A 25424-nucleotide genomic window follows, 5' to 3' on the forward strand; every position below is an offset into this window, starting at 1 on the left:
TTGCTGCTGCTGCGGTTTTGACGCAGCAGCAGCAGCAGCAGCAGCAGCACCTGAGGGCAGCTCCGTTTGTTCCGCTAGACATTCCCGCAGTGTACACGCCTTTCGGCGCTGCCTACAGCAGCAGCAGCAGCAGCAGCAGCAACAGCAGCAGCAGCAACAGCAGCAGCCACAGCGTTAGTTGGATGGCAGCTTTGATTGCTCTTTCCACAGCCCCAACTGCTCTTTCTTTTACTGTCAAGGAATTGCTGCTGCGCTCTTATGAAAAGAAGCAGCAGTTGCTGCTGCAGGAGCAGCAGACTGCTGCGGACGACGACAGCGGACGCTTGCTGCCGCTGCTGCAGCAGCAGCAGCAGCGGCAAGCACAGCAGCAGGAGCAGCAAGAAGAACAGCTGCTGCACCAGCAAAGCGGCAGAACTGGAGGCCCCAACCAGCAGCAGCGGCAGCAGCAGCAAGCACAGCAGAGCGCCCGCAGCAGCAGCAGCAGCAGCAGCACTGCAGCAGCAGGAAACAGAAGCAGCTTAGCGCTGCTGCTGGTCTGTTGGGGTGTAACAGTCAGCTCTCTCTTTTGGTGCATCATTTTGGCTCCCGTGAATGCATTCATTGTGAAGGTGATAACAATGTTACTGCTGCTGCTGCTTCTGTTGCTGCTGCTGCTGCTGCAGTGTTGCTGCTGCACTGCATCTGCTTCTCGTGGCGATGTTGCTGCTGCTTCTTTTGAAATGATAGCTAATTTTGTTACTGCTGCTGCTGCTGCTGCTGCTGCTCTCTTGCTGCTGCCGCAGCAGCTGCCGCAGCTGCTGCTTATTGCTTGCCGTTTCGTTCAAGTCATATCCTATGAACTCTGCTTCTCTCTTTACTATTATTTATTTATTTATTTATTTATTTGTTTTTTATTTATTATCTTCTTTTACTTATTATTTATTAGTTGCTTTTTACTTCTTTATCTTGTCACCAATTGCTGCCTTTTATTTCATCTTGGCCTGCACCCTGATGGCTCTCCTCCCAACCCCTAAACCCTAAACCCTAATTTAGGGTTTAGCTTGCTTTGTTGTGCGCGCGCAGGCGCCTGGCGACACAGTTGCCGGGTATTTGGTCTCAGGGTTTTCCTGCTTTCTGGGGGTGGCTGGTGGAAACGCTAGTTTAGGGTTTGGGGATGCAGAAGTGGGGGATTTAAAAAGGGGTTTATTTATTTCTCCTTTTTATTTTGCTGCTGCTGCTGCTGCTGCTTCCAAGTCCCTCTGCCAGCACGCGCCCCTCGCCTACGGCGTCTACGCCCTCATCAACTTGCTTTTCAATTTCGCCGCGCTTAGTACGCAAACCCTAAACCCTAAACCCTAAACCCTAAACCCTGATTGCAGACTTGGCGCCTCGAGAGCGCTACTGGGGTAAACCCTGCAGGCTCCCTGCGCTCTTCAGCGGAAAGCCCTGCGGGTCTAAACCCTAAACCCTAAACCCTAGCGAACTAAACCCTAAATCCTAAACCCTAGCGAACTAAACCCTAAACCCTAATCCCTAAACGGGTAGCCTGAAAGGTAATTCTAAATATCAAGTTCTGAATTGGGAGCGCTGTAAACCCTCGGACCCAAACCCTAAACCTTAAACCCTCGGGCCTTCGCAGCTGGGGGCTTTCTAAAGCTTCAAGCTCAAACCCTAAACCCTAAACCCTGATCTCCGCAGCCAGAATTTCCGGCAGTTTCCCTCCTCTCATTTATCATCATTTACTTATTTTTATTTATTTATTTATTTATTTTTATTTGCTGCCGCTGCTGCTGCAGCACTGGTTGCTACTGGCTCCGCCCTGCTGAGCTTTTTGGCCATGAAGGCAATTTTGCCTTTTGCTGTTTTGCTTTACGCGCTGCTGCCGCTCCCGCTGCTGCCAGCAGCAGATGCTGCTGTGTCTGCTGCAGTCCTGGTGAGTCTGCTGCTGCTGCTGCTGCTGCTGCTGCTTCCGCTGCTGCCAGCAGCAGGTACCACTGTTTCTGCTGCAATTCTGATGCGTTTGCTGCTGCTGCTTCTGCTGCTGCTGCTTTTCCGTGTCATTTGCCGCTGCTGCTGATCTTGCTGCTGCTGCTGATCCTGCTGCTGCTGGATGCATTTTGGATTTTAGATTCAGTTTCGGCTGCTGCTTAGAGCATTTTGCAGCAAATTGCTATCGCTGCTGCTTTCCATAAATGCATTTTTCAAGAAATGGACAAACAAAAGTTGAAAACATTCAAATTAAAACGAATACATATTTGTATTTAAATGCATTTAAACAATTTGCATGCATGCAGCATTTGCAGTTCACTGTATCGCCTAGTCAGCACTTTAGGGCTGTTTGCTTCTTCTGGATTTCAACTTTTAATTGAACAAAGCTGCATTTCTTGCGGTTAAATGACTCAAATAATCAAATATTTTATTCTTTAACTTGATTTAATTTAATTTAATTTTATTTTATTTGCAGGTTTCTCTTTCTTTAATTCTTTCGGGAGTCGTTTTGTTCCACCTGGAAAGCGTGAGGTGTATGAACACCTACGCCGGCGGCAACCCGCCCTGCTGCTGGCCGCTGCGGGGCTGCCGATTCTTGAATTAATTAAGTTAATTAAGTGAAGTGAATGAATTTAATTAATTAAATTAATCAATTTTTTTAATTTAATCAAGTTTTGCTAATGGTGCAAGGTCTGGGATTCAAATTCCGGGCAGAATGCCCTTCTGGCGGCGGCGCCACTCACAGTTGCACACAGCAGCAGCAGCAGCAGCAGCAGCAGCAGCCGCAGCAACGAAGGCCGCAGCATGGACATCTTCACCGTCAGCAAGAAAGATGCAGCAGCAGAAGCTGCACAACCAGCAGCTGCAGCAGCAGCAGCAGCAGCAGCAGCTTGTGCTCTGCCGCATGCAGTGGGAGCCCCAAAGTTTACGGGCAAAAGTAAAAGCGTGCAGCCTGAGGTGTACGTACACCTCACGCCACTGAAGTTATTTTTTTTGTTCACTGATATGTTTCAGGGTTTTGAGTTTAGGGTTTAGGGTTTAGGGTTTAGGGTTTGGGGTTTATGGCGGTGGCACGGAACAGCAGCGTGGAAACCCGGAACCCCGCCATTGCATTTGCTGCTTCACCTCTACTTTAGGGTTTAGGGCTTATGGTTTAGGGTTTAGGGTTTAGGGTTAAGCTCTGCCGTCCAGTCCTAGGGTTTTGGTCTTATCCTCAAACCCTAATCATCGCCGCAAACCTAAAATTCCATTCGTTGACTCTTGCTTGGACTGCTGACAGTTCTAGGGTTTAGGGTTTAGGTTTTAGGGTTTAGGGTTTAGGGTTTAGGGTGTAGCTGGGCCTCCCACTCATGACCGCAGCCCGCGCTACTTTTTGCTGCTGCATGTAGCAGCAAGGAATCCAACAAACCAATTTCGAATTTTAATTATTTAATTTATTTAAATAAATAAATAAACAAAATAAACAAATTAGAAAAGCGAATATTCATTCATTTGCACTTATCTCAAGGTGCTGTACGGGGCAGAGGTGTACCGAAATATACATAAGTGCATGTTTATGAATTTGTGTCTGATTCACCCTAAACCCTAAACCCTACCTAAACCCTAAACCCTAAATTAAACCCTAAACCCCACTCGCTGGTCCTTCCCGCCTCCCCAAACAGGCCTTCTACGGAACCACAAACCCTAAACCCTAAACCCTCACGAAAACCGGGGGTTGTGCGGAGGGGCGACTTTATCTCTTTGAATTTAAATCACTTTAAAATGCTTATTTCAATTTTTATTTTTAAAATAATAAAAATGATTAATTCAGTTAATGGCATTGAAAACTTTTGTAAAATCCGCAGCTGCCAGTAGTGCGCTGCTTCCAGTGTACGTACACCTTACGCTCAGGCCCAAATGTGGGGCGGCTTTGGTGCTGCTTATTGTGCTGCTGCTGCTTCTGCTGCTGCTTCTGCTGCTTGTGCTTCTGCTACTGCTGCTGCTGCTGCCTCTGCTGCTGCTGCTTTTGCTGCTGCGGGTGGCTTTTTACTGTCAGGGTTTAGTTCATTTGAAGGGCTGTGGCTGCAAGCAGCTGGGGTGTGTGTACACCTCACGCATGCGTGCATGCATCTTGTGCCCTCTTTGCAGTCCTTTCCAGCGCAGCAGTTGCGCTGATTTGCATTTAAGAAATTAGGGTTTAGGGTTTTAGGTGCCTGAGAGTTTTTCTTCACGCAGCTTTCGCGCAGAGAGGGAGCAGACAGCTGAAACTAAATAGCAGCAGCAGCAGCAGCAGCAGCAGCAGCAAAACCTTCGTCTGGTTTGGCAGCATCTGCAGCTGCGCCGGGCCCCACAGGGCCCCTGCAGCTGCTGCTGCATGCAAACGTGGCAGTGGAAAGCCCCAAGCTGCAGCAGGGCCTCTGTAGCTGCTGCTGCATGCAAATGCGGCGGCGAAAAGCCCCACGCTGCAGCAGCAAGAGGCCCCCTGGGGCCTCCTGGGGCCTTTTGCTGCTGTGCGTCGCTGTGGGGTCCCCGCCTTGCCGCCGGGCTGCAGGTGACTCTAGGGCTTTGGGGTTTAGGGTTTAGGGTTTGGGGCCTCCGTGGTTAGGGTTTAGGGTTTGGGGTTGTTTATATTGAAGTGAGCCTCTACGAAACACCTCAGCAGCTTTTTAGGGAAATTGATCTGCAGCAAAACTTGAGGAGCAGCAAACAGAAGAAGCTGAAAGCAGCTTCTGCTTCCCCGTGTGTGTCCAGAGCCCCTGTTTCGGGCTGACTCGGGGGGAGAGAATCTTTTTACTTTTTTCTAATATGAATTAATTAAATAATGTATTTGTTTGAATATAATTATGAATAAGTCTGAGGCAAACGAGCTCTCCTTCAGCTTTTTTGAATTGCCGCTGCGCTGCTGAAAGCAGAGCAGCATTGCGGAAAGCTGCTGCTGCAGGCGCGTGGTAGCGCGGGGGAGAGCTGGAAGGTTTAAATTTCCATATATCTTGGAATTTAAATTAAATAATAATTTAAATAAAAGATTTTAAACATTCCAGAGGCCCCAAGCGGCCGCTGGAAAGGCAGCTGCCGGCGCTGTGCCAACACGCCCCACCCAGCCAACCCCACCAGAGAGCCTTGCTTAAGCCCATGGGGCTCCGCGAGAACTGCAGCAGCAGCTTTCTCGAAATTCTTTTGTTTTCTTTCGATTAAATTCAGCAGCTTCTCGCGGCTGCTTCCAGGGGCTGTTCCCACGGAAGAGAGCGGAACCGCCGCCGCTGCGCCTCGGTCGCTGACGACACCCTCCCACGGGCTGTGAGTTCTCTTGTAAAATTCAGCACAGCGCGGGTTTTTCTGCATTAAATGTAAGAAAAAGATCCTTTTAAATGCATTTTCCCGAGAACTTTTCCCAAAGAGCGCAGGAAAAACGCAAGACATCCTCTTTCTGCATGCGTTCAAATGCTCGCCATTGCGTGTGCAGCTCCGAGGGCGCGGATCTACGGCTCTCGCGGCTCCAAGCTCCTACTTTTCTCCTTATTCTTTCTCCATAATTTTAATTATGCTATTTAACGGCAAATGCCTTTGCATTCCCCCGGCCACTGCAGCGCGCGGCGCGTGTTTCCCCCACCCAACAATGCCTGCAGCGAATCGAATCTTCTACAAACCCTTCTGCTGACGGCCCGCTTTCATTTCAAAGCTCCTACTTGCCTCTTTTTTTTCTCCTGTGCATGCAGGCGCCCGGAAGCTTGTTGGTCCTACGGGTGCGGAAGATCAGCTGCGGCACACAGCGCTCACCTCGCGACGCTGCAAGCCGCTCAAAAGAGGAAATCTCGCGTTTTTGAGACATCCAAACCTGAAAAAGTTTAAAGCGCTTCTCCAGGGAGCCTTTTATTGCAGGATCTGTGCGGATCTGCTTGTGTTTCAGCGACTTGGGCACCCCAGCCTTTCCTGTGTTGCAATGGCGCACCCTATAGCCTCTCATGAACGCAGTGTAAGTGTCGATTTCGCGGCTGATCTCTGAGAGTTTGATTTGATTTTAATAAATATCTGACTTTCAGCGGTTCATATCCAGGAATATCAGGAATATGCGCGAAGATTCGTTTCTTGCAAGATTCACCTTCACGAGCTTTGCCGTCTGTTTCCGACAGTTTCGCTCCCCCTTTTCTGCATTTACACCCGTCAATTTCGCATTCAGAGATGCTTTAAAGGCGTACAAGTATCTAAATCTTGCAATGGGGAGCTCAAAGATGCAAAAAAGAGGCTTCACCATTGCTGCTTTCTGCTGCTGCGCTGCAGCTGCACACCATGAGCCAGGACTTGGCTTTTGTAGAAGAGCGCCTAGTTCGCGCCCTGCAAAAGCCCCAAATGGACCATTCGCTGACGCAGACCCTCGACCGGCTGCGGGCGTTGCGGGAAATGGTCGCGGCCATTCAGGCCAAGCACTCGGTGGGTTTTTTCCCTGGCTGCGGCTTCCCGCAGCCTCCGGAAGCTCCAAAAGGCCTATATTTGCGTTAAAAACATTTAATCTAGATGCTACTTTCGATTTAATAAGGGGATCTCGAGATTTGAGAGCCTGGACTGCGAATTGCAACAATGCGCAGGAGGTGACCTCCCTGTGGGATAGCATAGCAGCGGCGGCTCGCAGCCAGGCCTGCTGCTTGCAGTACCTGCAGACTTTACAGGTGAGGCTGCAGCAATTCCAAATACCCTTAAGCAGCTTTTCAATACCTTTGGAGGCCCCATTTTGTGCTGCTCTATGCCCGCGATGTGGGTAACTGGGGGGCGGTTTGGGCTGCGGGTTTGCTGCAGGCGGTGGCGGAAGCAAACGGCTGCTCGCAGCAGCAGCCAGAGGAGCTGTGCGCGTCAGCTGAGGAGTTTGCGAAGTACTTTTGGTCGAGAGATTTTTCTATGGACAGCAGCCAGTAAGTTCAGAACAGCCGAACGGCGCTGCATGCATGCGCTGCACGCATGCTGGCGCTGCATGCATGCGCGCAGCTGCAGCGCGAAAAGAATGAATTCAAATTCAGCGCGAAACGGAATAATTCAAATTTAGTTTCCTTGTGATTGCAATCAGGCCGTACCTGCCTACGCTGTCTTTCGCCGGTAGCAGCTTCAGCAGCAACTTGGCGCTGTTGGGCGCCGGGCAGGAGAGCCCGTCTATGCAGGTGAGGCTTTGGCCGCGGTTACTCACTGTATTGTAGATATTTTGCATTTAATAAGTAGCAGCTTTAATTTTTTTGCATTATTTCGCTCAATTACGCGGGAAGAAGCCGCAGTGCTGCTGCTATTTGCTCAATTCAAGCAGCCAATCGGGCACCAGCTGCCTGCTGTCTTTGCCGTGCGTAGGGAATGAGAGGTTCCGCAGGGCCGGCGAAGGAGCCGGAATGCTCCTGAGGTCATTCTTTTGCGCGGCTTCGAAAGCTGAATCCAGCGCTTGAAAAAGAATAAATGCAGCGGCTTTTGAATTGAGTCTTTAGGTGTAGTTTAGCCTTCTGAGACTGGTGCGGAGGTTTCCTCCCAATTGCCCAACTCCCACTCGGGCGTGGAGTGCGCCCGCCCCCGGGGCGCACAGAGGGGCTTCCCCAAACCCCTCAAGGTGGGAGGCGCTGCTGGCCAGTCCACTCAAAGGGCTGCCAGAGCTCTTCCCAGCATGACAGTTGCTTGTTCGCGCTCGCAATTTTGTATGAGCGGCCCCCGGGCTGCTGCTTCGCGCGTCGCTTTGCTGCAGAGCGGAAAGCGACGCGAGACTCGCAGCAATTGCGCAAAATTCAGATGCCAGACTTGCTTTCCAGCTCGCATCCAGAGGTTCTTGCGCGCGCCCGCCCAAGAGCACCTTGTGCCCTGGCGGGAACTTTCTGAAACGGACTGCCCTCAACTGGCAGCTCCAAGAGTGACAAGCTTTGCTGCGCCGGCGCACACAAACTCAAAGGTCTTCTGCAGACCCATGATAATGCAGACGCAGTTCTTTCCACTGTAGACGCAGCTTCACGCCTTGTGCAGCTTCGTGCTGCAAAGCTTCATGCAGCACGCTGCCGCCCGTAGCTGATCCGCCGCCGCCTTCACGTCTTGCTCGGCCTTTTCAGTCTTCTTGTCCTGCATTCAAAGTAGTTCAGACTTTCGCAAACTTTTATGTCCTGTTTAGCTCATTGGACTGAAGCCTAACTCTCCAGAAAGGCAACGGCTGCTTCAGAAAACTCGTTTCGTGTGCTGTTCCTCTTCTTCGGTGACAAGTTGCCTTTGATTCTTGTGCATTACCGGCTAAAAAACCACAAAAATTACTTCTAGCGGCTCTTTTTCATTCAACTTACCTTCACGTTCTTGAGCTGACCGGCGGCGAACGCCTGCACAGTATTGCGGTAATCCTCCAGAGCTTCCTGAAAAGCGACGATGGATGAATTGGCCTCAGGGGCTGTTTGCAGCAAAGCAGCAACATCGTTTTCGTGCTGCTGCATGCATTTACTCCACTGCTGCATCTCCTGCTCCTGCGGCATCTGCTTCGAGCTGCTCTGGCCACTTTCCGCCGCAGCAGCAGCAGCGCAGTTCAAGTATGAGCCTGTGCACACCAGCGCTCTTTGTGGCACAAAAAGCTGCAGCCTAGAACATCAACTTCTTCTTTTAGCGAAAATAAATTAAAACTGCTCGCTTTCTTTTGCTTGGGTCCGTAGTGGCGGCTGCCAGATAGTGTTTGCAACAAGAAATCCAGGAAAGAGCTGCCTGACTCCTTGGGTGCTCACCTGTATCCTTAATCGCAGCCTCAGCCACGCGCCCCAGCTCCTTCCGGACCTTTTCGAATGCGCTTTGAAGCGCTGCAGCTGCTGCTTCCTCTTCTGGAGTTGTAAACCTGCGAAAGAGAGAAGCGGGAGAAACTTCAGATAAAAAAAGTTGAAGCAGTTTGAGAGGCCTGATGCTGCCACGCCCATTCATGCATGCAAAAAGAAAAAGCAGCAGGTTTTTCCTTACCTCAGCTTCCAGCGGCTCAAGAGAGTGGCTATGACGAGCACCGCCAGGAGCAGCAGCAGCAGCAGCAGCTTCTTGAAATGTTCAAGATCTACGGGGTAGGGATAGTCAAACGTGACTGTGAGCGAGCGCTCTTCGTGCGGACTCGGAGAAGCTGAAAAAGAGTGCCATTTCAGAGTCAAAGCTGGCCGCGAAGTGACAATATCGAACCACCATTTGATCCTTTTCTCCTCCACCGAGTCGAACTCGACTGGCGAAGAGCAGCGGATGTTCGTGGCACCTGAATCGCAGCGCAAACGGCCTCACATCTCGCGGCTGCTGCTATTAAAAACTAAAACTTAATCCCTAAAGGCTGCTGCGCTGCAGCTGAGCTTTGCGTGAGAAGTGCAAAATTCAAAAATGCAGCAACAGGCGCACCCGTCGGCAAGGCCACTGTCAGGGAAAGCTGCTCAGCGTAGGTCTCGCTGAAAATCGGCTCCAGAGGAATTTTCAAAGACACAGATGAGCTGCTGCTGCCGGCTTCTTGCTGTAGCAGCAGCGAGCTCACGGGCTGGCTGTATATCACTCTCAAGTCAAAGTTCCAACCCCCAAGAACTGGAAATCTTGGCCAGACCTGCAGCACCTTAATACTTACAAAATAATATACTGAGAAAACCCCAAAAAATCCGCTTTTAACATCTTCGCTGAGCCGAATGATTTGCTTTCGTTGAGGAATTTGCGAATGCATAGCAGCAGATGCGAAGTAAGAGGGATATGCTGCATGCGCTGCTTCTCAGCAACTCGAATGCATGCACAACAATCTATGTCCTTTTTCTTCTGCTGCCATAAAAAGACACGGAGAGAAACTACTTTAAACTGCAGAACTCGAAATTGAAACGGAACTGCGCGAACAGCAGCTGCAGACGAAAGAACCAGCTGCTGCAGCTGCTGCAGCTGCTGCGCCGCTGCAGTTGCTGCAGCTGCTGCAGCTGCTGCGTGTGTGTGGCGCTGCAGTGGTTACCTCGAGGCGGGTAGAGAGCGGAGCTCCTTCAGGCCCCTCTCTGGCTGCGAAAGCAGTGGTCAAGTTTCCTGCGGAGTCCGCGACATCTAAGTTGAAAACATCTGGAGGAAGAGTTGCATGCAAGTCGAAAAGCACGTGGGAAGGCACTGGGGGCGCCCGCGGCACTTCTTTGTTCTGCAGCGCCAGCCGGGGGGTGCCGGGGGCCAGGCCCTGCAGCAGCGCCACGCTGATCGGGTTGAAGGGGCCCTGCAGCCGCAGCAAGCAGCAGCAGCAACAGCACACTGCAGCCAGGCCTGCCTAGGCGCAGCAGCAGCTGCTGCTGCAACTCGCCAGGCCGCAGCAGCAGCTGCTGCCGGTATAAAGGATCAACTGCAGCAAACTAGAAAAAGCCCAAACGCCCGCATGTAACTCTCTGCAGGCAAGCCCCAAGGCTGCATGCGCTGCATGCAGGCTGCCGTACACTGCGCAGGGTCTCGCGGGCTTTGAATTGCTGCTAGACGTTCTGACTATTCGAATGTGGGCAGCAGCAACAGAGGCCCCAGAGGATTTGAGGGCCGCGGGAGGGGCCCCAGGGCTTTTGAAGCCACACGGGGGACCCCCGGGGGCCCCTGGGGGCACTGTGAGGGGCCCAAGTGCTTTGGGGGCCCCTGGGGGCCCCGTGAGGGCCCCCGGAGGTATGTATGGGGGCCTCTGGGGCCCCCGTGAGTGGCCCCTCGGCTTTGGGGGCCCCTGGGCATACCTGCTGGAGCGCAGCGTCGTTGTGGAATTTGTAGAAGTCCTCACTGACAGCAGCGCCGCTGAGAGGGAGCAGCAGCAGCCGCTCTGCAGCAAAGAGAAAGCCCAAGTGCTGCGGCAGCGGGAAGACCATGGCGAAGGGCCCCACAGCAGCAAGCGGGTCCACTGCAGCAGCAGAGGCCCACTTCCACAGGCCTTCTGATAGCTTCTGGAAAGACTTCTGAGGCCAAGCAGCGGCAGCACCAGCCGCAGCAGCAGCAGCAGCAGAGAGGCACTGTGTGAAGCATTTCAACTTCGGCGGAAATTGGCGCTCCAGTCCTCAAATCAAATAAAGAAATTAAAAATATTTAAGTATATTTATTCACATTTAAATATAAATGAACACATATATATATATATACAGATTTAGCACTATTTCTTTTCAGAAAGAACCTAAAGACAGAGCCACTGATCTGCAGCTTAAAGGCTGGCTGTTCAGTGGCCTGAGTTCTGCCTCTCGAATTAACTAAACACTTCTTTAGAATAAAAAAAACAATTAAAACAAAAAAGATATTTGCATGAGCCCTGGCACTGGAAAGCTTCATGGAGCCCCAGATATTCACTATAAAAGCCCCAGTGTAGAGCAGCAGCAAGCAGCAGCGAGCAGCAAAGCGCAGCAGCGAGCAGTAGCGTGCAGCAGCGAGCAGCAGCGCACAGCAGCGAACAGCAGAGTGCAGCAGCGAGCAGCAGAGTGCAGTAGAGAACAACAGCATGTAGCGGCGAGCAGCAGCAGGTAGTATGGAGCAGCAGCGAGCAGCAAAGCCCAGCAGCGAGCAGCTTGAAGCAGCAAACAGCAAGGCGCAGCAGCAAGCAGAAGCAGCAGCAGCAAGCAGCAGCCTTACTTGCTGCATGCGCCGCTCGCCGGCCTCGCCGAGGGAAGTCTGTGGGGGCAGCTGAAATGACAAAGAACTTTTAAGTGTTTTATAAGGCGAAGGCCAATTCAAAGAAGTGGCAAAAATGACAGACTGGATCGCCTCCAGCTCCACTGCCCGAGGCAGCGGACGGTAAGGCCGCCCTGCAGCAGCAGCAGCAGCAGCAGCAGCCGCAATGGTGGCAAGACGCGCGGGCAATAAGGCAAATAATAGGGCCTGGGGGCTCTTAAAGACAAGACCAAAAAGTATTAAATGAAAGCCTTAGAAGCCCGCCAGCCAGCAAGAACAGACAGCTGGCCACACTAGTGACCGTCGGTGAAGCCACAGCAGCAGCAGCAGCAGCGGCAGCAGCAGCAGCCGCAGCAGCAGCAGCCGCAGCGAGCAAATCGGGTCGTGCTGCATTGCGCTCCCCGCCTTTGCATGCATCTTTCCTCGTTTGCTGCTCTTTGTTTCTGCGGCCCTCTGCGCAGCTGATCTCAGCTTAAGCGCCGTCTCCGCAGCAGCAGCAGCAGCAACAACAGCAGCAGCAGCAGCAACAACAGCAGCAGCAGAACGAGCGACACACCAAGGATGTATGAGACCGTGAGTTTGACAGACTCTGTTTGCTGCAAAGGCCTCTCGAGTTGAACTTGGAAGACACTGGGCCAGCAGGGGGACTTGAAGTTGCTGCTGCGTCCCGCTGCTGCTGCAGCCAGCAGCAGCTCCTCCTTCTGCAGCAGCAGCTGCCGCTGCCCCCAGTCTTCCCAACTAAGAGATGAAATGCTTGGCAGAAAAGGAGACACAGAATGCATCTTTAGCTGCTTCCCATTTGCTGCCGAGGCTTTCATCCATCCCAGCTGCTCACAAGCCCCGCAAAAGCCACAAACCGATGCTGATGTTGCTGCTGCTGTTGCTGCGCTGCTGCTGCTGCTGCTGCTGCTGCCTGCTGCTGCTGCTGCTGCTGCTCCTGCACTGCTCTTGCGCTATTTTTAAGCTGTTGCTGCGCTGCTGCTGCTGCTTCTGCGTTGTTGGTAAGCTGCTAGTAAGCTGTCGCTGCGCTGCTGCTGCTGCTGCTGCTGCGCTGCTGCTGCTGCTGCTGCTGCTCTGCCTCACTTGCGTCGCTTCAGAGAAAGGCAACAAAATGAAAACAGAAGCAGCAGCAGCAGCTCCCTTGTTGTGCAGCTGCAGCTCGACGGTGATCTTCGCCTGACGGCCGAACTCGATGTGCCGCGAGACCTGCAGAGAGCAAGCAGCAGCAGCAGCAACAGCAGCAGCAAAAGAAACCTCTAAAATGTGGGGCATGTATGCAGGAATCGTGCAAAGGTGTTAGACGCGGCAGCCTATAGGAAGCAGCAGCAGCAGCAGCAATTTTTTGCAGTTGTTGGGAGTTGCTCCGAAGCAGCAGCAGCAGCAGCAGCCCTTGTTTGTCGCTTAGTTAGCTGCTGGAAAGCAACGGCAGCCGCAGCTGCAGCAGCAGGAACAGCAGCAGCAGCAGCTGTCCGTGGCTCCACCTCTTCTGCGACCAATCCAGAACGAGTGGCCTCGTGAAGAGCTGCCAAGGCGGGGTCCTGCAGCAGGCTGCGGCTTGCTGCTGGCTGCAGCTGCTGCAGCGCGAGCAGCAGCTGCTGCTGCTGCGCCAAATGCTGCAGCGCGCAGGCGGTGGAGTCGAAGGGCCGCGGCAGCGGCAAAGACATATCTGCTGCAACTGGGATTTCAGTTTCATCGAACTGGTAAAAGTCGCAAACTGAAGGAGTTGCTGCTGCCAGCAGCAGCAGCAGCAGCAGGGACCCCCCCAGCGAGAAACGCCGCTTAAAAATGCCCCATTTGCTTGCTGCAGCAGCACGAGGGCAACTGTGGGGTGCGTCAGCAGCTCTTCTGCTGCTGCTGCTGCTGCTGCTGCTCTCAGCTTCCCCACACCCCATGGAGCCCTGGCCCTGGGGGGCAGTTTGCATCTGGACGAAGCAGAAGCCTTAGCGGTTCCCTGCACCAGGCGAGTTGCTGCTGCTGCCGCTGTTGCTGCTGCTGCTTATAACACAAGCAGCAGCCCGCTGAGGCTGCCCCGCTGCACCTCAGAACAGCTGCATGCGTCAAGTGCAGCAGAAGGAAGGGGAAGGGCGGAGAAGAAGGGCAAGAGCTGGGGTGTATGTACAGCTGAGCCCAAGTCCGCAGCGCCCAGCTGTCAAAGGCACCCGCGGTGATCACGCAGGTAAGGGGGGGGCATTTGTCTCTTTTCTTTCTTTGTAGGCGTGGAAAAAGAGAATTAAAATGAAGGAAAAAACCGCAAATATCTGCAAATGAGCTGAGTGCCCGCGCTGTACAGGCAGCGAACTGCAGCGCCCGATCCAGTGAGACAGCCGTCGACTGTATACTCAATGCCTCGGGCTGTCACTACAGCTCAAACCGAGCACCACACAGACCGTCCAAACATTCTTATTTTATGGAATAAAATTTAAAAAAACACGTTTTTCCGAGAACAGTTGCTGCCTAAAATGCAGTAGCAGAGGAGGCCCAGGAGGCCCCCACGCCGGGCACTTGGAATCGACGGGGGCCCCCCAGTACCCCGCAGATCAGCTATTTTTGCCGCTATAACTGCATTTTTGTGTTATTAATTGAATTAAAAACTCATTTTACCCTGCAGAGTGAACAATGGCTGGCCCCGGGGGGCCCCCCTGCTTCTGGTCCCCGGCCATTGGGGTCCTCCCTGACGTGGGGGGCGGCCGAGGGGCTGGAGTTGTGGCCAAAGAATTCATAAAGGCCGGCAAACTACTCGCTCGCCAGAGTGGTCCATTGGTCTGGTCCGCTCGCGCGGCCCCAGACTGTCCCTGGTGCTGCGGCTGGGCCGCGTGGGGGCCCCCCTAGCCTAGTGACGTCCTGCGACCAGTGCCTCCGGCCCTACGACCACAGCCAGGGCCTTTTTGCTGCTGCTGCTGCAGCAGACGGGCGCGGTGCTGCAGCAGCTAAACGCTGCAGCGCATGCAAGGCCGTCACTTACTGCAGCACGGAGTGCCAGCGGGCCGCCTGGGGCCGCCACAAGGCCGAGTGCCCCATCTTCAGCCGTGAGCAGTGCTGCTGCTGCTGCTGTAGCTGCTGCTGCTGCTGGCGAGAACGGCCCAAGAGTGGCTTGAGCGGCCATTAAACCCTAAGCCCTAAACCCTAAACCCCCAGTGGTAAAGTACTGTTCCTTGACTAGCGGGTAGGAGAGCTCTGGTGCACCCGCGTGCTGTTGCTAATGTGTAGTGACGTGTTGCTGTCTGCTGCTGTTGCTGCTGCTGCTGCTGCTGCTGCTTTCAGATATAAGGAAGGCATCAGGAGGCAGGGGCCCCAACCTAACGCAGCGCTTGGCGGTACGGTTTCTTCTTGGTGGCCATTCGACTGCAGAGTTTACTGCGGGCCACGCAGCAGCAGCAGCAGCAGCAGGGGCTGTCAGCAGCAGCAGCGATGCCCTTTCGGCCTACCTGAGTGCTCGCGCTGCAGCTGCTGCGCTGCTGCAGCAGCTGCTGCTCTCCCTCGAGACAGCCCACGGAGGCCTGCAGGCCCTCGGGCTGAATTCGCTGCCTCCAGCAGAAGAGCTTGAGAAGCTGCTGAGTTGTCTCTCAGCCAACGTCTTCTCTATAACTCACCGGGAGGACTACGGGGGCCCCCGGGGGGCCCCTGGGGCCCCGGGGGCCCCCGGGGGCCCTCAGGGGCCCCCTTTTGGGGTCTGCCCGTGCTGCGAGCCCGGGAGAGAAGTTGCAGTTGGGCTGTATGGACAGCCGCTGTGTCGATTTAACCATTCTTGTCTTCCAAATGCTGCAGTTGTTTTTGGGGGCCCCCGGGGGCCCCTGGAGATGGCCATTTATGCTTCTCGTTCTATTGCTAGTGGTGAAGAGATTTGCATTTCTTACGTTTCTGCTGCTGCTCCGCGGGAGGAGAGGCGCCGGCGGCTGCTGCTGGCCTACGGCTTCAACTGCACGTGTGCCCTTTGCTGCAGCTGCAGCAGCGAGCCAGCGGCAGGCAGCAGCAGCAGCAGCAGCAGCAGCGGTCGCAGCGTCTGCAGCAGCACCAACACGTGCTGCGGCGCCCCCGCATCCGGCCCCAGTGCCAGCATCAACAGCAGCAACAGCAGCAGCACCACCAACAGCACCGCCGGCACCGCCAGCCCTAGCAGCCTCAGCAGCAGCAGCAGCAGCAGCAGTGGTCTGCCGGTTTCATTCTCTCCCGCTGAGGCTTTTGACCTGCAGCTCTCTGCTGTCTTCTGCCCCAAAGCTTCTTGTGTTGCCTTGCGCAACTCACCAGAAGCAGATGTATTGCTTCATTTAGAAAGAAACAGCCAGCGGTTTCTAGAAGGGGGCCCCCCTGGGGGGGCCCCCCATGCAGCGGGGCCCCCCTTCGGGGTGGGGGCCCCCCCTGGAGGGGGGCCCCCTCCTAAGAGAGCCCCCTCCTTGAAAGACCCGCGGTCCCTAGAAGCAGCAGCAAGGCAATGGAAGCTGCGGCTGCCGGTCTGCTGCATGCACAGGCCTGAGGCCAACTGCTGGGAGCCCCTGCGACTTTGCGCAGCAGAGCCAAGGTGGCCCCCAGGGGGCCCCCAGGCAGACTCCTCTGAAGAACCCAGTTTTCTTATCCTGCCTCAGATCCAGCGGTTGGGGGTCCCTGGAGAGAGGGTTCCCTCGGGGGCCCCCCAGGGGGCCCCCCTGGGGGGCCCCCCAGGGGTCCCCCTAGGGGCCCCGGGGCCTGCGCTTCGCTGCTGCATGTGCGAAGGCACTCTTGCTGCGGGAGAGGTAATGGGCCTCGCAGCGGTGATGGGGAAGCTGAGGAAAGCTGTTGATCGTTTTTGTTGCATCTGCTGCACTATAGATGCAGCAGCAGCAGCAGAGGAAGGAGCTGCGGTTCTGAAGCTGTTTGCTGCTGCTCGGGTGTACGTACACCCCGGGAACCTGCAGCTCAACGCCATTGCAGAGGACATACACCGCGCCTGCAAAGGTCTCGTGGCTGTTTACAACGGGCTGGGGCTGGCAGCAGCGCAGCAGCTTTCTCGTGCTGCTGCTGCGCTGCACGGCCGCTTCAACTCCCAGCGCGCTGAGCTGCTGCTGACGGAAGGCTCTTTGCTGCTCTTCCTTGCCCAATCCGACACTGAGGCGGAGGCGAGGAAGGCTTGGCAGCTGTGTGTGGAGGCCGACGGTGCGGCGGAAACAGCGCCCGCAGCAGCAGCAGCAGCAGCAGCAGCAGCGGGGGCGCTGGAGGAGGAAACAGGCTCGGAAGCAAGAGCCAAGCTGGCTCTCCAGGCCCGGGAATGTCTGCTGCAGGCCTGCAGCATCTTCTTCTCTTTCGAAGGCAGCAGCGCCGAAAGGAAAAAGGGGCGGCTGGCAGAAGAAAGACTGGCAGATTGCGAAAGGGAATTGGCCGCTCTCGGCTACGACCCTTAGCAGCATTTAGCCAGCTAGCTAGCTAGCTAGCCAGCTAGCTAGCTAGCTAGCCAGCAGAAAAAGCGAAAATTCCGGCAGCTAGATAGCTGGCTAGCTAGCTAGCTGGCAAGCTAGCTGTCTAGCTAGCCGGTTAGCTAGCTAGCTACATATCTGTTTGTCTACCTGTCTGTTGCAGTATCTCTCTGTATCTCCAGCTAGCTCCCCCCGCGTTGTGGCAGCTGCCTCGCTGCACTTTTTCAAAAATGTTTCTTCTGATTCGCTTTCTTGCGCCTCTTCGCCGCAACTTTGGACTTTATGTTCCTGGTGTTGCTGCAACAATTCGACTTTTTTAAAAATCCGAAAAACCAAAAAGGAGGTGCATGCAAGCATCACCTTTCAAGCTGCTCCAGGTGGCGATACACCCCACGGACTTGGCAAAATCAACATCTCTGTTGGGGAATTTTTTAGAAATGTTTTCATCTGCTGCTTCTGCTGCCGCTTCTCCTCCGCCTTTATCTGTTCCCTCGGCGCTCCGCCTTGTTCTTTCGTATTCGTTTCGAATTTTATATTCGAAATAACCTTTTAAATTTACTTTTGGCAGTTTTAGAGAGCACTTGGCACAAAGGCAAAGAAAAGCCAACAGCCACAAGCTCCAGCGGCCCAGTTTCCACTTCGTTTCTTTTTGCCCTAGCTAGCTAGCTAGCTTGGCCCTTTGCTAGCTTCAGCCCTAGCTTAGGCCCTAGCTAGCTCGCTCAGGCCCTAGCTAGCTCAACTAAACCTTATATGGCTAGAACCCTGGATAGCTAAAGCGAGTTTAAAACCCTAGCTAGCTTAGACCCCCTTGCTGGCCTAGACCCCTGGCTAGCTTACCCCCACTAGCTAGCTCAAACCCCCGAGCTAGCTTAGACCCCCAAGCTAGCTTAAAACGCTAGCTAGCTGAGTCCCTAGCTAGCTGAGTCCCTAGCTAGCTGCGCCTGCAGCTAAATGAATCCTTAGCTAGCTGAGCTGCAGCTAAAGAGGCCTCGGGCTGGGCCAGCAAACTAATGGCATTTTCTTTAACTCAAGTCCGGCCTGCTGCGGCCCCCGCAGCAAAGCTGCCTGTGGGCGCCGCTTGGCTGGCTGCTGCCTTCAGCTGCAGCGCAGCAGCAGCAGCGCAGCGGCAGCAGCAGCTGCCCAGCAGCAGCCCAGCAGCAGCGGTGCAGCAGCAGCAGCGCAGCAGCAGCAGCGCGGCATCAGCAGAGCAACAGCTCAGTAACAGCGGAGCCTCTAAAGCTAGCCAGGATGGGAGCAGCAAAAAGTCTTAATTCAACAGCCTGCCTCTTGCATGCGGGGATTTTTCCGTTTGAATTTGCTGGGAGAGGCAGGGGGTTACTCAAAGAGATTTAAAAGAACCATTTGCGGACTTTTTCGGGAAAAACCAAAATGAAAGCTTGTTTCATTCACTGGGAAAAAGGGCAAAAAGGGGCCCCACAGCCGCCGCTGCTGCTCTGCTGCTGCGCTGCTGCTGCTCTCTTCAGAGAGCTCCGAGAAGCGAAGAACCAGCGCCAGCGGTTGCTACTCCTCAGCTGCCCCTCGGAAGGCACCCAAAACCCTGCGGCCCCTTGCGAGCCCCCAAGGGGCCCCTCGGGGGCCCCCGAGGGGCCCCGGGGGGCCCCGGGGGGCCCCGAGGGGCCCCGGGGGCCCCCAAAGGCCCCGAGGGCCCCCGAGGGGCCCCGAGATTAGGGGGCCTGGAGCCCTGGGGCCCTGCGGGTTCTGCGGCTCCGCCTTTCACTTGGGGGCGTTCTTCAGCCAGCGCCAGAGGGAGGCGTAGACATTGGGGGCATATTGTGTTCTTTTCACGTACATGTAATCCAGACAAACATCAAACCTGAAAAAGTGGCAGAAACGCAAATAAAAGGCAGTTTTCAGGTGTACATACACCCCAGACTCGCACAGAAACGAACCCCAGCGCGGCGCCAGCGAACCAGCGCAGCAGTGCAGCAGCACAGCAGCACCGCAGCAGCACCGCAGCAGCAGAAGTAGCGCAGCAAAACTGAAGCAAACTTCATTTGGAACCTCTGTGGGCTGCTGCTTGCCATTCTTTTCGCCGCGGAACTGTCAGCGCTGCGAAGGAGAGAGAAGAACCCGCAATCCAACAGAGCGTCGAGCTGAGACGAGCGCCTGGCAGCAAAAAGACGCAAAGAGCCCATCGCCCAAACTCTAGGCCTTTGAAATAGGCTCAGAGCCCAAGAGGAAGAAGATCAGAGCACGCAGCAAGCTAGCAGGCTGGGTCTGCAGCAGCTGCAGCAGCAGCAAGCGGGCAGCCGCCTGCTGCCACAGCTAGCCACACTTCTCACCGAAACCTGCAGATCCTGTTCTCCAAGATTCGACTGCAGCTGCCTCGCCCGCCGCCGCGGCCTCCCCCCGTTTCTTTCCCAGCGCCATTTTCTTGCTTCTCTGCTCCCCCGCTGCGCGTGGCTCTTGTCCTTTTGACTCCTTCCCGCGGCTATTTCCACTTCTTTTGCCACTTTTTATTGTTTTATTTAGCTACTTTTCAGCTTCTTGGCCCAAAAGGCGCACATGTATGCTCACACCCCAGCTGCTAAAGGCGCCGTAGGCGGCGGCGGCGGAGCCAGCGCCAGCTAATAGCCCAGTGGGGCCCTCTCTGCCCTTTAAATAAATGAAATGTGCTGCAAACAACTGTAAAACCTCAAAATAGGGTGTTTAGGAAAAGTTCCAGTTTAATTCCACTCAAGCAGCCCCATCAGATGCATGCATATGCAAACATGGAGCAACTGTTGCTGTGTGGATATGTGCTCGCCAGACATTCTCGTCTATGTAGCTCCACGTGTTATAGGGATTACTCCAATAGGTTGATGCATTTACACCTTAGGCTTTCTCAGGCCACTTCAAAACGGTGCCGTCCTAGCTAAGCGCGCCCACAAGATCTGACGGAGTGGAGGCTCGCCTTTGTCTGCTCCTTCGCATTAAGAACAAACAGAAGTTTCCAAATTTTATTCGAGTTCATGACAAGCTCGTTACAGAATTATGGCCTCATTATTTGCTCTGCCGCGCCGCTCCATGCCTGCTTTCTACTTCAAACAGAGTTTCGATAGCCTGTTCCCTGATGCGACCTCCAGGGAAAGTTGGTTGAAAATTTGCCGAGCTCCTTTATTTCATGCTTCTTCTAATTTTTTCCCTGTTGGATAGCTGTTGGTGGCTTTATTTTAGTTTGGCATACAATTGTTTCTAATTTAGTTGTCGCTCAGGCGCAGCTCAGACTCTTCAGCTGCGACAGAGCGTAATCCTTAGAGCTTCCCAGGCACTGCACTCGGTAGTTCTTCCTTCTGAGCAGAACGTCGCTAATTTTCCCTATACATACGCACACTTTTGGACTCTATCTGATACACCGCCTCCTGTTTAGCAAGTCGGCCACTAGTTGCAGAGTATCCAGATGATGGAACTATTGACAGTGTGGTGTCACTTGGACAATAAAGCTTCCTCTAGCACACGCTTCAGGAACAGCTTGCCTAACTGGAACTTTCTTTACCATATGCGAATGGGTCAATACTTCGCGAGAGTTTTTGTTAACCCTTTCTCTCCCGTGGTTCTCCAAGATGCTTCCTTCATACACGTTCTACCTAGGTTATTCCGTAAGGGCGCCCGCTCCCTGTTGGGACTGGAAAATAAAACTGTTCTTTTCTTTTACTTATTTTCATGAGTCCAGTGGCTGCAAAAAGTTTGTGTTTGGCTCGCACGATTAGAAGTGACGATGGTCCATCAGTGTGATGGGACAACTTGTTAAGTGCGCTGCCGTCTTGGATTTCGAGATATTCTGTTATAAATTTGTGCATGTTTCGAATGCAGCCAACTGAATATGTGAAACCAGGGGGCTATGCTAGAAACACCACGAAACTGTGTTCTACGCACTGGAAGCAGGGTTCCTGACGACATTCGGTGGGCCTGGTGAATCTTCCATAACAGGGCGACCCCGGTGAATACCATGTGGATACTCTGCAACTAGTGACGGACTTGCAGTTGCGCAAAACTATCGCAAGGTTGGTGGGAGGTCGTAGAGACAAGCTGAAGAATGGAAAGTAATGCCTCTCAGAATGACATACAAGCCCGGCAAATTTCAAGCTGAACTGAAACTTACATTAGATTTTTGAGTTCGATCTGTGCGCCGAAAGCATGTTCCCCTCGTAGGATCCCACTTTCCAAACCACAATCGTACGGAAAACACAAGGTCAACGCTAATTTGAGGCTTCAAAGTCCAGTGTGCAATCACCGGGATGTTGCCTCAGGTAAGCAGGTGCTACCAACAAACAGCACATCTTCAAATGCCTCACTCGGAAAATTTGCCTTGAAATCCAATTCCATTTGGGCATTCTCCTCTCCCCGCGGACCCTTGGCAACTGGCGTCAAACACTACACTACAAAGCAGCCATATGATCTCTTCAGACTCTTAGTAGTAGCAGCGCAGAGCTGCACGACGCTTGTGCACGGGTTCCCACACTAGTATAAACCTGAGAATGGAACATTCTCTTGCGCTCATTCTACCTGCCTAATTTAGTCAGAGTTCGACGGACACAAACACGTTGCACAAATGTCGTTGTACTCGTCGGATTAGTGGTACCGGGGAAAATTTACCCAGAATTAATGTATCTGCCCTCTTCTTGTTACCGTTTCTAGGTCTTCTAGTCATGCTGGAAGGTTGAGAGGAAAACAAAGCTTCTTGTGATTGAAAGCTTCTTTCATCTATCCATCTTATTATACAAAAAACACCATGAAAACATCACGATCCTGGGCTCAAACGCACACAGGCTTACAATTCGGAATACGACACTGTGACATTCTACCCCATGCTCATGGCAACGAAATACAGCTTTGTGGTTGAAGGAGCTGATCTTAGCAAACTTCATTGGCTCAAGAGAAGTCACAAGCGAATAAGCTGCTAGACTTTCGAAACAGAAGGCCACATCCAGGTTCATTCGGTACGAGAGCAGCACCAAGGTAAGCCAGTTCACCACATAAGACAGCCAGAGCAGTTTATGAGTTGGACGAGCTTTTAATGCTGTGTAGGTAAAAGAACAATGGCATGCATCCGTACCAGGTAGTGAACGCTGACGCACGTTTGCATCAGTACTTCCCAGCTACCATACTTTTAGGTTTGGTGCGACTCGCCAGGTAGGCCACCCCTCCTTTTGTGTTAGTAGTTGGCGACAGTGATTTTGTGAAACTTGGCGTGGTCAAACCCAACGCCTTGTCGCTGAGGGGGGACCGCTGCACGAGAAGAGCTATTTTTTTCAGCTACGGAGCATACCTGGCCGTTAAAAGTGTTTTTGCCGGTGCTCTCACAAGATCGAAAGCACAACAGCTTGTTTATAATGATAAATGAAATGTTCAGCGCCTCTCTTTACGCGTCACAGAATTCAAGTGCGCAACGAGGAAAGTGAATCTAGCACAGCAGAACGCTACTGAGCCTTCGAATTATTGTCTTTGTAACACATTTAGTAAGGGAGACCAGGCGTCAAAAGAACTGTAGGGAGACGGATGAACACACCTCCGACTACGTGCCTTTGAACCTTTACACTGTGATGCATTGCAGTCAGAGACTGCTTAGTGAAACAAAGAATGCCAGACACGCAACAAAGGAAGTCGCCCGGGTAAGCAAGAGATCATGAACTACTGAATAGCCTAAAATTTATCAACCCATGTAGGCGTGCGTTGGCCCCACAAACGGAGCATATGTGGCTGCCCAGGCAGTAACCCAATAGGCTCCCATTAGCTACGGAAGTAATGCCCTCATCGAAACACCACAGACTTGGTGCTTCCGATGTGCTGTTTTTAAATGCTGTCTAGGCTGAATGGAAAACCCCAGCGCGTCTGGAATACCATCGAACACCGTCGTGCAGCCCTACTGGTGGGGAGAACGGAGGCCAGTCGACTCGTGAAAAAAAGCAAATGAAAAAAAATGTTGAATAAAAGACCTACCAGGATGTAAGAAACATCGTATGGAGGAAAGCATTCTTTGAAACAGTCGGACCAGAAGAGGGGCTGGGAAGTGAGCGTCCGACAACAGTGACCGGAAGTTACATCGACACCTAGGCCATCTCACGCGAAATGCTGTGGAGAACAGCTCAACAATTTTTGAAATGCTATCGTTTATTTAACACTCCCATATAGCCCCTAACAATTCAGCTGCATTGATCAAGTACGGGACCGGAGAACTTCCTGCCACCAACTGTGTGTGCGTGTACTGGCCATTTGGTCTCATAGATGATGTGTTCTAGAGAAAGGAAAAGCTACTAATGAGTTGGACCATCTATGCTGCATTATGGCGTTTATGTATGCTTTTATTTTGCTTGGATGAAAATGATTGTGAAGGAGGACTCTAAAACGTGTGGAGTGGCTGTAGAAGGCTCGTTAGTTGGTACCCACCACGCAAAGAACACGTGGGAGCGGGACCGTCCCTCGTTCCAAGCTGCAACCATTACCGAGGGTAGCCAGAAAATGAACAGGCATGCATTTTTCCTTCTCTCATTTGATGTACAGGAACGATTTAACTGCCATTTATAGCATGCGGTTCGAATGGATTTCCGTTTCCAGGACTTCTCAGCTTTGAGACTGGCCGTCGCAAAGATCTTTCCTAAATCCTCTCGATCATACACTTGAAACTGAAGTCAATGAATCGAGCTTCACCTTTTAAGGCCTAAAGATATGCCCCGATGTGACGGCGTCTCCGGGTACAGCTCTATTGACGTTTGGGGCCCTGCTGTCGTGGAATGTGTTTGAAACGTACTCAAAAACCCTCAGCCGCATCATTCGTGGGAAACTTGCCTATTTCACGACTTTAACGATTTGGGGCCCAAGACCTGCGAAAGTATGTTTTAATTACCACAGCCTTCGTCTTTGACAGGAATCTGAAGGCACGCAACGGCAATCAGGCAACAATGGGAGACTTGTTTCTCGGTACCGGTAACCAATTACAGAAGAAAAATGCCGTCTTACATCTTCACAGCATCACCACTCGGGCATTCAAGGGCGTGGACCACATTTCTGTGGTCATGCTGGCCGCCGTTGTAGTAGTTGCAGTGGCTATGGTTTTCGTTCTCATGCAATGCTTCAAGCTTCTTCACACAACGCAGAACAAAGCAAACTACAAACTTCCAAGGCGAATACTCGTAGAAAAGGACAAAGACATGTGCAATGTTGACGTAAGCTCTTCACCGAAATGAAACTGTCTTCCCACCGAAGCCTAACAGACCGGAGTATTTTACGCATTCCTGGGACAAGATACGCAAAAATCCACCCACGAAGGCAAAACAACAGACTGATTCTTGGTCAGCGCGATGCAGTCACCTGAGTCGCCACAGGTTGCCTACTATTAACTGCAAGCAATCTACTGTCAAAGAGGTGGGATGGGAGGCCGCTTTTTAGGTGCAATTAATGAACAAAATATAAATGAAGGAGATTTACCCCAGGGCCATAAAACGACATCTTTCCTCGCGCAAGAATGCTGGTCAGCAGAGAGAAGAAGAGGCATCAAACCCGCGGTGCTGCTTGTTTCGGCGGATGCATTCAATTACTGAACACGCTCGTCATTGGCATGCCGAAGTGCAGCGCGTTCTTACTAGGAGGAGTTGCACTATTGAAGTAGCTAATTCGTCTGGATCTTATATGAGAATCATATTCCGTGCGGAAAAATTGGGAGTGAATGAATCTTGCCCAAGGCAGCAGGCTGCCGATGTTCTATGAATGCACAATTGGCTGCACTGGCTCAGGAGGCTGTGAGTTCAGAATATTTTGGAAGCCACCAGGTACACCATTCTGCCCTGAGTGCTAGCAAATTTTAAACACCGACCTTGTGAGAGAATGGCCCGTGTAGCATTCTGACGCGCAACAACCGAGACCTAGACCCACAGCAGTAACTGCTTGAGTTTCAACGATATCGCGGCCAAGACAGGCACTGAATGGTGCTTTTATTGTGCTGAACTCGCGAGAACCACTTTAGTGACTTATCCTTTGCGTCATGCAAACAATTAGCAAAGCGGCGTACTTGCCATGGCTGGAACGCTCCATTACGTTGTCGTGCATTCTCTTCAAAGTAATTTGGGATGTTGCGCTTCTGTAGCCGCAGCATTACAGAATTTTTACCCGTCCATTAACTGAAGGCGTCGTAAACATTGGTAAACCTTGCTTATTCGGGCATTAGGAAGCTTTGTCTCTGTGTACGCGTAGTGAACATGTCGTTCTTTCATGCAGCGTCTGTGGAAAAGCGTCATGACCAGAGAGGCCATCGCATAGATTCCGGTTGGTTTTGTTGTCTCATAGCAGAAATACTAATGCCTTGTAGTTCACTTGCACAAGCGTTGGTACGTGCATCCGTTTTTGCATGGATCTTGAATAGGGGTTAATGGGTGCATCTTTTGATGCAGTGGCGAACTGTCTGTAGCATCGTGGTGTCGTGTGTTGTATGACCACATTGACGGAATTCGTCATTGCTGTGGTGACACCTCCACACGTGCAGTCACACCGACGGTAGAAATGATG

General features: G+C 52.8%; 5 protein-coding genes across 5 annotated transcripts; 3 read left to right on the forward strand and 2 right to left on the reverse strand.

The window, feature by feature from the left end:
• Window positions 1–182: 182 nt before the first annotated feature.
• ETH_00020935 (uncharacterized protein) lies at window positions 183–2572 on the forward strand (the record flags this gene model as incomplete). Its single annotated transcript, XM_013375559.1, has 4 exons — window positions 183–608; window positions 1234–1309; window positions 1776–1912; window positions 2444–2572. The coding sequence occupies 4 exons, from the start codon at window positions 183–185 to the stop codon at window positions 2570–2572; spliced, it is 768 nt and encodes a 255-aa protein (XP_013231013.1).
• A 3315-nt stretch (window positions 2573–5887) lies between these two features.
• ETH_00020940 (uncharacterized protein) lies at window positions 5888–7323 on the forward strand (the record flags this gene model as incomplete). Its single annotated transcript, XM_013375560.1, has 6 exons — window positions 5888–5920; window positions 6226–6375; window positions 6531–6611; window positions 6739–6851; window positions 7004–7094; window positions 7276–7323. 6 exons carry the CDS (start codon window positions 5888–5890, stop codon window positions 7321–7323), a joined length of 516 nt encoding a protein of 171 aa, XP_013231014.1.
• A 591-nt stretch (window positions 7324–7914) lies between these two features.
• ETH_00020945 (ribophorin I, putative) lies at window positions 7915–13463 on the reverse strand (the record flags this gene model as incomplete). Its single annotated transcript, XM_013375561.1, has 11 exons — window positions 7915–8022; window positions 8238–8482; window positions 8664–8770; window positions 8890–9166; window positions 9304–9499; window positions 9887–10132; window positions 10626–10841; window positions 11503–11675; window positions 12098–12368; window positions 12625–12747; window positions 13023–13463. 11 exons carry the CDS (start codon window positions 13461–13463, stop codon window positions 7915–7917), a joined length of 2403 nt encoding a protein of 800 aa, XP_013231015.1.
• Window positions 13464–14157: 694 nt separating this feature from the next.
• On the forward strand, window positions 14158–16913 carry ETH_00020950 (zinc finger MYND domain-containing protein, putative; the record flags this gene model as incomplete). The annotated part of the gene is made up of 3 exons (XM_013375562.1): window positions 14158–14306; window positions 14416–14567; window positions 14803–16913. 3 exons carry the CDS (start codon window positions 14158–14160, stop codon window positions 16911–16913), a joined length of 2412 nt encoding a protein of 803 aa, XP_013231016.1.
• Window positions 16914–18659: 1746 nt separating this feature from the next.
• ETH_00020955 (uncharacterized protein) lies at window positions 18660–19316 on the reverse strand (the record flags this gene model as incomplete). Its single annotated transcript, XM_013375563.1, has 3 exons — window positions 18660–18759; window positions 18968–19052; window positions 19229–19316. The coding sequence occupies 3 exons, from the start codon at window positions 19314–19316 to the stop codon at window positions 18660–18662; spliced, it is 273 nt and encodes a 90-aa protein (XP_013231017.1).
• Between the last annotated feature and the right edge of the window lie 6108 nt (window positions 19317–25424).

Source organism: Eimeria tenella, genomic scaffold (assembly GCF_000499545.2).
Source record: "Eimeria tenella Houghton genomic scaffold, Eth_scaff29, whole genome shotgun sequence".
Taxonomy (NCBI): domain Eukaryota; phylum Apicomplexa; class Conoidasida; order Eucoccidiorida; family Eimeriidae; genus Eimeria; species Eimeria tenella.